Source organism: Crocodylus siamensis, chromosome 8 (genome assembly GCF_052110815.1).
Source record: "Crocodylus siamensis isolate JL-2025a chromosome 8, ASM5211081v1, whole genome shotgun sequence".
Classification (NCBI taxonomy): Eukaryota; Metazoa; Chordata; order Crocodylia; family Crocodylidae; genus Crocodylus; species Crocodylus siamensis.
In genome coordinates, this window is record NC_143402.1 from 69,088,262 (window position 1) to 69,102,549 (window position 14,288).

A 14,288-nucleotide genomic window follows, 5' to 3' on the forward strand; every position below is an offset into this window, starting at 1 on the left:
GGGAGAGGAGCGCATTGGGCAGACACGATAGGGTTGACCGATGGGCCTTGTGAATGAGGAAGTCTTCCGAGACCTTGAATAATAGGTATTTCTAGCACCCAGTCAGCTCACAAGGCCTTGATTGTCTTGCCAGGTAGGAAAAGGAATAGGTAGGGCAGGGGGGAAAGACCTCTCCTTTTCCCAACCACGAGAAAGACTAGGGCTGTGGGAGTCACCTTGCCAAAACAGGGGAGGATTTGCTTGCTTGCTCGGTTACTTTCCTTGGGCAGAATGACCGTGTATGGGATAAATTGCTGGAGGAAACCAGTGCTGTGGGTTGGAGGCGCCTTCATTTGGTGATGTTTTTTTTAATTGGCTTTTTAGTCCAGGCCTCGAGAGACCAGCAAACCTGATAGGATGGGCGGTGACCCAACTGCAGTCCGAGAAAGGAGATAAAACTTGTTGGTCACCCATACTTGGACAGGAAAAGGCATTGCACTAGCCAGTACCTGAAATGCTTACAGTTGGCTGGACGAGAGGCCACAGCACAGCACAAACGCTGGCTGGTCTACCGTCCTGGGCACTGAGAGCACTGAGTAACCAGCATGGCTGTGAAAGCACGTAGGCCTTGTGGCATTAGGATGAATGTTGATGAACAGTAATTGTTTTCCAAGCAACGAGAACAATACTGAAGCCTGAAAAGCCACAGATCATGGGCATATTTCAGTGTAGCTCATGAAGCTGTGAAAAAATCGATGCTGAAGGCCAACATTATTCCAAAGCACATACCAAGGAAAAGGAGAGGTTCTTCTGCCCAAAATAGCCACCAACCGGAAATCTGCTTTTTCAGAAAAAAATATCCTACTGCCTCTCGTGTATGGATTCTCAGGATATCATTTTAACTGAGCGTTTTAACTTGATTCCTAACTTGCTACAAGACGAATTGAATTTTTAAGAAATGGAGGTTTAATTGCTCCTGAAAGAAGCATTATTAACATAATCAAAAGACCATACTCTTATTGCTAGCTTGGAGTCTTTTCATTCTGTCCTATTCAAAGCCAGATTTTTTTTTTTCCACCTTACCTGAAGCAAACAATGTTAGGGATGCATTAGAGCGTGCAGGATCTCTTTCTTTACATCCTGCAGCTAATAAACCGGTAACCGCCTGCCATGACTTTCTGAATCAGATTGTGTTTTGCATCTCTCAAATGAGACCTTTAAAAATGAAGCCTGTGTGCTTTCCATGTATATTAAGCTGCTCAGATACCATGGTGATCAGCAACTGAACACAGCATAAATGTTTGCTGTAAGCTGACTAAAGACCCTGCTTGTAGCAATGTTTCTAAGAGCTGGGTTCGCTCTGATGTACTTTTGCCAAAGTTTCTCTTGACTGCTTTGTTGCCTAGTGCTGTAGTAGTGGATCATCAGCTTGACTGATGTTCTTCCACCCTAGAAGTGGCTGCATTTCATGGCTGCTCTTGGTAACAGTTTGTAAACTTCTTTGAGGACCTGTGAGAAGTGCTATACAATTGCAAAATAAGAGTCATAGTTCTTTCCTCTTCTTTATTAGTTTTAGCCTTCCATAAAAACTCGGTTTCCTGTGCTTTGTCATGCTAAAACTTATGTACGTTGCAAATCACAAAACCCGAGTTACTAGGAAATAGCACTTAAATTAATGAAATAATACCAAGCCATCAGTTTCCTGAGCTCCCATTTCTGGTGGGACGTTTCTGGGGAGAGAGGGGGGACTATTTGGATCAAAATGACCCATGAGGGCTAAGTGGACACTTAATAAGTAAAGCTCAACAAGGACTCGCTGCTGGATGTATTTGATCACTTCTGCTCTGAAATAAAAAGAAGAGCAAGGGCTGAGTCTGAGCTCACACTGGTATCTGCACTCTGTCTGCAGTGAGTTTATACTGGCGTGTGTGAAACCAGAATGAAGTCCATTATCTCTTCTCCACAAAATACAACCACTTCTGTGCCTGATTGCACTGGTGCACATTTGGAATAAATCCACTCTGATCATGGCTTGCTATGACGCTGGATTTGTGCAGGCAGGACGGAGATGCAGATCTGACCTGAGATCTTTGCTGTTCAAATCTGCTGAGCCCGTTTTTTGTCACACATCAGCACACACACCGGCTGTAAAATTTCCCCGTTCTTCAGACAAACAAACAAACAAAAAATCCCCTTTCATGTGAAACTAAATGACTGAAAACCAGGAGGGCAAGCGAGGAACCTACATAGTCTAAAACCAAGAGGCTCTTCAAACAGAGCTCCCTCCTCCCTCATGCCAAGTGCGAATCGTTCCATTTGCACTTTTACATCTGCTTTCATCTTTGGCTGTCTTGCACTATTTCTGTAACAGCAGATCAACACTCACAATGTTGTCTCAGCCTTCTCCTCCTAAATGTTTCGAATTAAATAACCAAGGCCCGAGACTCACAATACAGCTTTTAGCTTGCATTCAGGTCAGTTGCTGGACAGAGATAGGTATCCAGCAGATTTCTTTTCCTATAATAAAACTTGTATAGATCAGACTTTCTCCATTACCCCAAGAAGTGTATCAGTCATCTTCTAATGCTAACGTGCTTTCCTTCTTCTCTCCGAAGCACATTAATAAATAAAATTCCTAATCCAGGGTCTGTTTAGCAGTAGGTCTCGCCAGTGCAGCATGTGAAGGGTGCTCCGTTCCCTCTTTGATACACAAAGGAAATGCCATTTAATATCAGTGAGTTAGACATGCCCTTCCTCCACCGAATCAACCACTTGGGCATATATTTTGTTATCTGGGCGCAGCACCGAGTGCAGAGCGAATCTAACCTGGGCTAGCCAGCAGGGTTATGTGCATACCACTTTGTCTAAAATCATAGCAACTTAAATTCCTGTTTTTTCTCTTCATCCTTCTTCCCCATCTTAATCCATCCTGTCCAGGTGTGTTTTATGAACAAATGGATATGATTTAAACAACATAATTGATATATCTCTTTGAACATAATGCCAACTCAGGCAGCAATCAGGCTGATTGTAAGCAATGTTGTGTGTCTGGACCTTCCAGAGAAAGCACTTGATGGGAGTGAGTAGGCTGGAAGCATTGGTTTTTTATTTCACAAAAATTTACATTTGGCTCAAATTATCACTGGTGTAAATGGGGTAATCCCCTAGACTCCAGATTTACACCAGCATAGCAAGGAACAGAACATGGTCCTATCTGAGGAAACCATAGCTGGTGACTGGGGGGATCTAAATCCCCACTGCTTATATTAAATAGAGGGACAGGCTGGAAGATCACTTTTCTCCTTTGTTGTCTGATTTAGCCTATGAACTGCTAGCTGCAACAATTAGATGAAACCCAAAATATCTCTGGCATTAAAAATTGGACAAAAGGAACATAAAGAAGCATTCTGTGCTGCTGACGCACTACCATTCACTACAAATCCCCAAGATAAATACCAGAACTGCTTTGAATAATAGAGACTTCTGGAATCCATCCAGCCTACAAACTGAAGTGGACCAATTGCAGCTATTACCCCATGCCTAGAGGCTGGGGTCGCTAGCACTGGTCTGTCTAGAGCTCAAAGTAGGCACTGATATCATATAATATATATATTTTTTTTAAATATCTGGATTATTAAACCAACTAGGCTAATACAAACCCATGGATGTGTGATTTGGAAAGGTGGGAGCATTCCTGACTCTCTTCCTCCCCCTATGGGGGCAAAAATCGACTACAGTGAATAAGTTATGAAACCTTCTTATATAGGGCTGGGGTGGGTGGAAGTGGGAATAAATCTAACTTTTCTTTATCAAAACCGTCCTCATTACCTTCAGAAGGTGGCTTGCAAAGGGTTCGGTTTGTCACCAGGCGTTTTCATTAAAACGGACACCACGCTTTCTATTACCTGTCTCTAATGAGACTCCTGGCTGAGTGCATAGAGGAACAGAAAGCATTTCACCCATTCCACTCAATTACCCTGACAGCTCTGGCTTTTACGTTCCAAACTACCTCCAATCGCTAAGCGTGCAGCTCGGGAGGCAGACGGCGTCTTCTGTCTAAAGCAGAAATGTTTACCCTCCTTTGTTTGATACCCTGTAGAGGGGGCTGCTGGAGGTGGCAGGGTCTACTGGGTAGGGCACCTCTCCGCTGGGTCAGCCACTCATCCTCTGGGCAAGCTTGAGCTGGGCATTGCGTTGGGAAATGGGTGCTCTGAGCATACCCACGGTGGAGGTGTTGCGCTCTGGCCTTCAGGGGCAGGTGCTATTCTAGTTGCTTTACAGGTGGTGCTACATAGGGGAAGATGCATGTGATGTTAGATTTGCATTTCACTTCCAGCCAGACACTAAGGGCCAAGCATCAAAGCCCATTGAGATTAATAGGCAGCCTCCCGTTAGCTCTCATGGACATAGGGCTAAGGCCCCTGAATCCATCCTCCACTCCTTAAGGCACCTTGACATTGCTGGAAAAGATGAGCATCTATCAGACTGGCTCTTCTACTACAGGGTGGGCTCTAGTTCCAACAAGAATTGAATTCAGGGAGGTCCCAGGGCCTGTGTGGTGCAGAGGATCAAGCTAAAGGCCTGCAGTGGTCCCTTCTGGTCTTCATAATCTTATAAATCTCAGTGTTGTGCTCATGGAGCAAAATGGAAGTCCTAGGCAATTCTTCCTAGTCCACACAGGTGCACTGTCTAGCAGGCAGAGGTGCTGGCTGCACTCATGGGAGCCCTCCAGGTTCTCTTTTTTTCTTTTTCCTCTTTTTTTTTTTTACATTACAATTAAACCTTAAACAATTCCAGCAAGCATCTGTGAAGTAGGCAGAAGGCCTGCAGCTGACCAGGGCTGGTTTCTGGCTCTTCAGGCCAGGGCTAGTATATCTGCTTGTCCGGTCAGTCTGCTTCATGCCAGTGGTTCTCAGCTAGGGTGATGCGGCTTTCCCCACGCGGCTGGCAGCCATGGCACAGGCACTGCCACTGCACCCAGCTAGCAGTGCCCTGCATCCCACATGCACAGCCAGATCAGGAAGCTGATGCACACAGCATTACATTTACTAATGCCAGCAGGAGTGCACACCCATGCCTCAGGCATGCCTGCCCTGGCTCTGTGCAGTGTCTGCAGGGCACGTTTAGCTGGCTGAAGCCACAGCAGCCGCCCTTCCGCAGTTGAGAGGCACTGAGGACAGCTGCGGTGGCACAGTAGTGGGTCCCGAGCAGAGGGCTGCCAAATTCAAAAGACTTGCAAGGGGTCTCTTGAATCTAAAAAGGTTGAGATCCACCGATGTGGGCCATATGCCATTATGGTGCCATGCAAAATAAAATGCTGAACCCCTGGAGCCCGACTAGGCCCTGTCAGTAGTCCTGCACTCTTGTGGGACAAGCCTCCGTTCTTGGCTGCAGGGGTTTCCCCCCTTTCCCTCAGGAACGGCAGTCCCATACGTAGCAGGGTGACTGTTCAGCTGACAATTAGCATTGCTGACTGCTTAGCAAAGGCAATTCCCCCGTCCCTCCCCCCTTCCATACGCGCTGTGACTTCACCAAATATTGAAGGCCCATATAGATCACGTTTTCTCTTTAAAACGTGATCTCCAGGCGCGAGTGGTGATGGCAAGTGGCTGCTGGGCACAAGGCATGTCCACGCCGTGGCTTTCCTTGACTGTTTGTCCTCCCGCCCCTTTTACACAAGAGCACTTACGGCATCTCTGCACGTGGAGCCGCCCTGCTGCGCCGCTAGGTATCATCAGTCCATCTGTGAGGCACACAGCAGGGCCTGCCTACCCACGCTGACAATTTTATTCTTTTAACCTTGCCGTGCACACGAGGCGTGACATTCAGGAATGACCTCCGCGTGCAGACCTGCCATGCTGCTGTGACAGCTCTGGATTGACGGGGCGGGGGAGAAATTAAGGTGTCTCGAGAGTTTCACGCTTGGTTATTTGGCTTGTCTGGGATTCAGACCATGGCGGATGGGTGTTGTAGTCGCTCAGAATAACTGATTACCGCTCGCTGTATAGCTGTTGTTGTTCTTTTAGAGCAAACGAGACCGTGCGAAGGCTTGGATACAGGCCCGTCTGCCCACCTGGTGCAAAGAGAGAGATTCTTGGTCTATCTACATCTTCGCTCCTCACTCTAAGTAAGGCAACTGCACCTCTGAATAGTAACAGTGCAATAACTACGGGTAACACTGAAGGTAACCAGGTACAGTGGGCCACGGTGCCCCGAGACCTCAAGGATCAGAGCTAGCCTGCCAGCTATGGGCCAGCTACGGCCATACAGGGCAGCTGTAAGTGGGTGGGAAGACTTTTTTTTTTCTGCAGCGCAACTACATCACAGAGCTACTGTAAGCCCTGAGGTAGGGCATGTGAATAACAGAGGCAAAGATGGACCCAAAGCTCACAGCGTAGCGGTGGGACATCCCTGTTCTCAGCTCAGAGAGCAGCCCTCTGCTCTAACCATTCATCAGGCCAGTTCAGCCCCTGGAACAGCCCAGTATTTAGAGGGTGCAAAAGTATTATAAAGCCACTTCTTCCCTCAGCCACATGCTTTGTCTCCTGGAGGCACAGCACAGCATATCAGCCTGGTTATTAACCATCAGCCCTCAAGGGCTGGTAAGCTGTATATAGCTCCACATCCTCTCTAAGGACAGAGGACTCTTCAATCTTAAGGGCTTGTGGGCACAAGCTGTAACTCCCAAATCAATAGCCAGATCCCAGGCATTGCTTCATTCAAACATGCTCTTTACTCACGAGAGAGAAAAGATGCCTATGAGAAGCTTTGCCATCATGGCACATTGGGAGGAGCTGTTTGCCTGCTGCCTGGGAAAGTTAAGTTGCATCCAAAAGGTCATGGGATCAGAGTCCTATTCTTGCCCTTCAGTCCATAATAGACTGGCGGAGCTGCTCACACCCTGGTTTCTAAGAACATGAACCTGCATATGAAGACAGATGTGAAGTTCTGTTGGGAGCTCCTTAACTGGCCCTTTCTTCTACCTCTTCTGCATGCGAGTCGCACCCGCTGCGATTGCCCTGGACACAGGTGCAGGAAATGCCTCTCCCTTACGCAGGGAAACGCAATGCCAAATTCTTTGGTCTTTCCCAAGTTCAGCTGCTACACGGCCACATGGCGTCAGTGCCATGATACAAATACTCATGCCATGCTCCAGCTATTCTTGGGGGCCACCTCCCATTTTAGGGTGAATAAGCTCAGATCACTCTTATAGCTCATTCATACAGAGATTACCTGGATTTTCACAAACCACCTCTGAGAAACGTAATACCTTATTATAAAACCTGGGTCGGTGTATGGCCATCTGCCACACTGTGTAGCTTCTGTTCTTCTGCATGGAGTTTAATAGCATGCCATACTGGAATGGAGTTAATTTTCTAACTAGAGGCAGGGATAGACCAGACCTCCAAAGTCCTTGATTGCAAGGACAAGGGGGGCACTGAAATCCAAAGTTGACTAGATAGTCTCAGCTTTGCAAATGCCTGCTCTCTCAACCATGAGCCAAGTCAACCAGACCCAGCCAACCACCCTTGAACATTGTGTTGTTCCTGGCCTGTAGCCGTCTATTGTGGCTTGAGCCGTTATCTGTTCAGACTGAGAAATGTCTGCTAACACCAACAGCTGCCCTAGGGAGGGAGTTGGGAGGTTGTAACGCCTCTGCTTGTCAAACAGAAAGTTCAGTTCTTATGCCATGCATAAAATGGATGCTTTGACAGGAGTATCTTCATCTCCGGCCAGTCAGTTGTTAACAGCTAGTGTGTTTGTGTTGTTTTTTCTGAGCAGATTCCGTCTGATGTGCAATAAAATCATCACTCACAAGATGTTTGATCATGTCGTCTTGGTTATCATTTTCCTGAACTGCATCACCATTGCTATGGAACGGCCAAAAATTGAGCCCCACAGTGCTGTAAGTATCAGACCTGCCCTGCAGATTAACGTTTTCCTCTGCATTATTGCATTTATAGCGGAGCCATCAAAGCTCAAGTCGCATTGCCCTGTGTCTTGCTGTCCTGGCTCTTGGCTTCAGTTTGCCTATGGAAACAGGTGGTCACATTGTGAGCCCATGTGTGGCCATGGTGACATAATTGCCATGCCAGTTGACACCAACTGTAGATTTGGTCCCACGTTCCAGGCAGCGGGGAATCTAATCCGTAGGTGCCAGCAGGTGCTTTGAACCTCACTGCCACTGTGCTTGGACCCCAAGCCTTATCTATGAGACTCGAGAAGGATTTCCACCCCCAAGTGGAAAAGTGTAATAGTGGACAGCCAACGCTGGGGCTCTATACCTGCTGCTGGGAGTGCAAGTGATAAGGACAATCCCTGCACTGGTCTTGGGGGATGTAGTCACCCTTTGTGCTTATCTTCGTGAGTAAGACCAGTCCTCAAGCTTTAACGTAGCACTTACTAGACAACTGTGCAGAGAATATCACCAGGGCCATGGCAGTGTCTGGGAGCTTTAAGGCACCTCCATGCGCTGTCCCTCCCTCACATTCCTTGCACTGTGGCTGCGTCCGAGGGTCTGGTCCCACCTGTTTGTGATTTGCTGTTGATGGTTGATCCACAGGAAATCCATCCTGTCTGCATGTCATTAATTTACCTTTGCAGCACACGCTTGACATGGACTTTGTGAGGCTGTAGATAGACAAGAGTTCTTTTAGGTTTTCAGGCCTTTGCCCCCACCAAAGCCCCTGCACCTCATTCTGAAAGATAAAGAAGTGCTTATTTGCCATGGAAGACACCAAGGCTTCCCCTTTTAATATCCCAGTTCTCCAGTCACAATCAGATTGTTTTTAATACATGACATAACCATGACATCTGTCTCAATTTTCTTCTCCAATAAACAGTCAGACACTTTTACTCTCTCGACGCAATGTTAGTTCCTTCCATCTGTTCTGCACTAGCGTGCATGTGTGGTGGGAAGAGAAAGGGAGAAGCTGATCATTTGGTACTTTTTCTCTCCCCTTTGTCTATCATCTTTGTTGTGACATGAGCAAATTGAATTGATATATGCAGTGTAATTCCATTTCCCTGAACCATTTGTTTTAATAGATTGCATAATGATTTTTCAAACAAGATCTTCCTAACACCAGCTTCAATCAATCAAATGTGTAGTCTTCAGTTGCTCTTTTATTTTGGCATGGGTCATGGCTGAGATGCACGCTGGACTGTTTTTAACATATTGCACACGCCTGCTCATTTTGCAGTAATGGGGCCCGCTGATTACTCTTGGTGGACCTTAGAGTAAGATCTTAAAACAAAGGTCCTGTGCAGTCTTTGCATACAGTGCAATGTCCCTAACCCTCCACCTGAGAGAATAAGCTTTCTCCAAGTTTCTTAACCTGATTGTTTTTCTCACCGTCATGTAGTGTGTTGTGTAGCAATTGGCTATTTTGCCCTCCACCCCAAAAGTAGGGGTATCCTGTGATGAAATATATATGCAATATGTTACAAACCATCCAGCGTGCATCTCAGCCATGCCCCATGCCAAAATAAAAGAGCAACTGAAGGCTACATTTATATATGAAAGTATTCAAGTACTTTGCCATCTGTATATGTATATGTATATGTAGATGGCAAAGCACTTGAGTCCTTGAGGATACAGAGCTCCATATAACTGGAACCCAGATCATGTTGCCATCTATAAATATGAAAATCGAGTAGGCTTTTTAATATAGTTCTGGTAGAAGATCCAGTGCAAACCTCCCAGTTCACGCCAGCTGTGGTGGTGGCTTTTGTGGACCTGGATGGTTGGTGACCCACCGAGAGCTGGGCTGTGGCCAGCACAGTGCCATCAGATACAAGCAGCTTTTAGTCCGTCCCCACCCCCAGGTTGGGCTGCATCTGAATCTGTGCACCCAGAGGTGGAAGTGTGATCTGCTTGGGTTTAATGAGGCACCAAAGGCTCTGCTAAGCTGCAAAGCAGCCCTTGGCATAAAACAGGTCTTTTTTTTTTTATAGATCAGGGTTTTGTTTATACCAGGCAGTGATGTTTTTTCCATAGCCATCTGCTGGCGAATGTAATAGGCTCATCGTTCAGGCTACAAGTTTTCGAACTCTTGTACTTCTGCTGTGCGAGATTTGGATCCCTTTGAAACTCTCAGATGAAACCACCCTTTTAATGAGAGCACGTCAGTGCTAGTCTCCATTAACTCACATTTGCAATGAATTTTGCTTGGCTGATTTGGATGCAGTACAAGCTATTTTGAGCTCCCAGCCGTTGTTTAACTTACAGGTGCCTTTTTCAACTTCTGTTTCGCATTAGATGGTGTCAGGCAGTCTGCTCGGACAGCTGCCATATATGTAAAGAAAGCGGGCTTGGGAAGGTCAGGCTTGCTGTGCTCGCATAAGCTCAGACAATTGCTCTTTCTGTGCGGGGCTAAAGAAGCTGTGGAAGCTGAGCGGCCTGCACAGCAAATGTCCTCAGGGGAATCACCCTGTGATTCCAGACATGTAACTCCCAAGAGTGGCAGTGGGTTTCATGGGTTTGGCAGAGGCTGAGCTTTCCAAAGTTGGCCAAGGAACTTGGTTGCCCAGCCCCAATTAAAGTTGATGGGAATTGCATGCTTACCACCTTGAGGCAATTTTGGAAATCTCTGCTACAGCTCTTTGTATTTTGGAGATGCCTAGGGAGCAAGATCAGGGGGTTCTCTGCTGTCCCACCTTTCTGAGGAGGTGTAAAGTACTCCCATATGGGCTTGACCTGGCTGAATCGTGCGGCAATTGGCCCAGATCCTTGGCTGCTCTAAATGAGGATAAGCTTCACTGAAGTTACACCAGCTGCAGATTTGGCCCATGGTGTTTGGGCACGTCCTTTCCAGTTCTGAATGGTTCTTTGGTCCAATGGCGTCTCCTTGGGCCCACCATTCACAGGTGCTCACACAGACAGGCGTTTTGTTGTCTTGGATGTCCACGGAGTGGTTGTTCCTTGTGTGACAGCCCAGGTAAGGGGCTACACAAGGGCCCAGGTAAGGACAAGCATTACAGCAATAGAGATGGAGAGGAGAAGCTGAAGTTTGAATGCTGTCCAAAAGGAAGAAATGAGAGGATTTGATGAGAATCTGGATGGAGGAGAGAGGAGTCAGTGAGGCCCAAGGTAGGGGGCTCTGGAAATGGAGACTACCCCAGGTGCGATCAGTGCTAAGGATGTTGCTAGGTTTTGGAGGCAATTTTGAAGTAGCAGGAGAGGATGGAGGAGAGGCTTCAGGCTCGGGGAGGTCCATCCAAGTATCGACAGCGTTGAGGTGGGAACCGGGGGAGCTGAAACTGGTCATTTGGGGATCAAGATGACCTGGACAGAGGGCAGGATAGAGGATAAGGGAGTTGCCACAGGAGATGCTACTGGAGCAACAAAAGGGAGCAGGGGAGTGAGGAGGGGTTCATGCAGCCCACCCCCATCCAACAAAGTTCATGCGTGGAAACCAAAATAGTTATTATAGCTTCAGTTGTTTAAAATAGTTGCGTTGTGCCATCCCGGGCCATGGATTTTCTAAATGCTTCTGGGCCATTCGCTCCCTGTCCCACTTATCGCTGGCCTGTCAGAGGAGGGGAGGCCATCTCTGGGCAGCAGGAGCTCCCTGTTTCAGAAGGGACAAGATATGGCCCATGGAGATTACCCTTTAAAACTGCAGCACTTGTGCCAAAAAAGGAGCATAATGTCCCTAATTGATTCTAGCTGCCATTACCCTTTTCTCTGCAGCCCCTAAAGCAGGTCTTTAGGCATCTGCGGACCTTGTTGAGTGGTATTTTATGTCACCCTCCAGTGAAGGTGGAGGATGTTTTCTCTCGCAGCTCATGTAATCACGTCTGGGCCCTTATGACTCGATTAATTATGGACACCAGCACAGAAACAAGCTACTTAGCGATTCCTATATCCCATTCAGTAAATCATGAGCTGGCAAGGGAGAGTTTCCATGGTGTTTTCTCTGGCTGCTCAAATTCCAGCTGGTTCTGAGAGAGAGCTCCATTTCTTAGAGGACGGCTCTGCAGGGAGCAGCAGAAATAAATCCAGAATCTCTGGCAGCGTTACAGCGAGACGTTTCCCTCGCATGTGTGCACGCGAGCTTTCCCCCTGCCAGCCCCCTCCCCTCCCCTGCTCCAGCTCTCCATTTCACCATACAGGCAATCAGAAATTGTACAGGAATTAGGGGAAAGTATAATTTATTTAATGAGCATCATTAAAGAGAGGTTTCCGCTGGTTACAGATAAGGAATCAGTCCACGTGTCTCATCTGCAATCACTAGCTACTTGCACAGAATAAATGCAGTGAGGAGAACATAGCCTAGTGATTACAGCAGGGAATTGGAGGTCCAGACCTCTGGGTTCTTCGCCTGGCGCTGCCTGTGGCCTTGTGCAAATGAGTTAATCATTTTTGGGTATGATCCTCAGCTGGGGGAAATTGCTGTGGCTTTGTTACCTATGATTTACCCCAGCTGAACACGGCTGGTCTTCCATCGCCTTTCTGCATAGGGAGCACCTTATTTACTTAGCTTATCTGAGTGTTGGTAGATTGATGGGGTTTGAGAAGTACTCTGGGGTCCGCTCGCAGACTTCTGCAAAGTTTTCATCATCAGAAAAGCTTCCCTGCTTCTCTCAAGCACCCACAATCATCTGAGCGTCCTGGGAAGGATAAATGAACGGCATCATTCCTGGGGAAATGTATAATGGCCAAAAGGAGCATTGTAAGAGGGGCTTGCATGTGAGAGATGGGCGGTGTGGGTTTGGGTTGTTCTTTTTACTTATTTTCCCCCATCACCTGTGGTGAAGCTATAGCCCGTCCAGAAAGCTGGCAGCTGTCCCTGGTACTGACAGGCACAAGGGAACGTAGCAAAGGGGCCTTATAAACAACTTAAGTATTATCATATAAATATTTGGACTTTTTCTTCTTTGAGAGCAAACCATCCAAGACATATTTCAGCACAAAAGCAGAGCATTTAAGTAACCATCCAAATATATATCAGGAATTACAGCTTTGAAGGCCAGAGTGTTAAACATTGCCTCTCGTTTTCTTCTTTTTTTTGTTTTTATAGGAACGCATTTTCCTAACACTCTCCAACTACATCTTCACAGTAATCTTCCTGGCTGAGATGACAGTTAAGGTAAATGAAGCCAAAGAATAAGCCTGACTGTGCTACGTTAGCAACGTGTTATTACTTTGGAATTTGAAAACCTTTCCTCCCAGTTTTCCAGAGATCGGCATGTCCAAATCTGACTTACCTTGGGGAATAAGATGTAAACAGTTGTCCCCATTTTGAATAACAACTAACTCTCTACTACACACCTTATTTTGAGTGCATTTTGCACCAGAGTCATTCCACCGAAGTCCCCCCCTCACCCCCCGGTTTACTCTGCTGGGAGATGAGATGCCTCCACTCATCTCTCCATCCGCTCTCAAGAATGATTTTTAAGTACGTGCTTCACTTCAGCTACATGTCTGAGTCCCACTGACCTCAGTGACATAAAGACCTGTATGGGCTTGTGCTGAGACCGAAGGAACTGAAGCATGTATTTAAATAGTTCTTTGAATGGGAGCCACATTCAGACTCCAAGGACGGCAGGAATGTATTGCTCTCTCATGTAGTTCAGCTTACTTGAGAGCTATTGTGGTCTCATTTGGAAATATCCCCAGTTGTCTTTATTTGCAAACTTGATGGGCAGTGGCCACTAATGGTCAGCTGCTCTTGCCTTTCTCCCAGTAGCCTGAAGAAGTAACCATGTGATCAAACCTTTTGCGCAACACCTCAACAATATTAGAGTCACTTTTGCACAACTAGGTTTAGCTGCGTTAAAAATACATCAGCTGTTAAGGGACAATCTGGGATGTTTTTGCAAGTTATTTTTACAATCCTTGCAGTATAACACTTAACAAAATTGTCTAATTAGGTTTCTATACTGGGTAGCAAATGGACTTGCAGTCATGGATCTGTAAATAATGCATTAGCTGTAGGCTGCCAACTGGAGGAAACATATTGGGTGTATTAGTCATAACTTTTTGCAATTTGCTCTCTGGGCAGGTGGTGGCACTAGGTTTGTGCTTTGGGGAGAAGGCTTACTTGAAAAGCAGCTGGAATGTGCTCGACGGGGTGCTCGTTCTCATCTCGGTCATTGACATCTTGGTTTCAATGGTATCAGACAGCGGCACTAAAATCCTCGGGATGCTGAGGGTCTTGAGACTCCTGAGAACACTCAGGCCATTAAGGTAAGTAGCAGGTGAGGGCTAAGTAAGATGGTAAAGGGCTGCAAGCCTGGAGGTGCCATCAGTGCCCCAAGTCTGCCACATCAAGGAAGAGAAATGTTTTCAGAAACATAATGGA

The 14,288-nt window shown here is 46.7% G+C and overlaps 1 protein-coding gene across 4 annotated transcripts in view; it reads left to right on the forward strand.

Moving 5' to 3' along the window:
• The window catches only part of LOC149858996 (ATP-binding cassette sub-family C member 3-like), a 345,108-nt gene that overhangs the window by 192,125 nt on the left and 138,695 nt on the right, over positions 1–14,288 (forward strand). For all 4 annotated transcript variants that reach the window (XM_090061603.1, XM_090061602.1, XM_090061604.1 and 1 more), the window contains exons 17-20: positions 6,006–6,106; positions 7,762–7,885; positions 13,005–13,073; positions 13,989–14,173. In XM_090061603.1, coding sequence (XP_089917729.1) covers positions 6,006–6,106; positions 7,762–7,885; positions 13,005–13,073; positions 13,989–14,173 — 479 coding nt within the window. The remainder of the gene's footprint in view (positions 1–6,005; positions 6,107–7,761; positions 7,886–13,004; positions 13,074–13,988; positions 14,174–14,288) is intronic.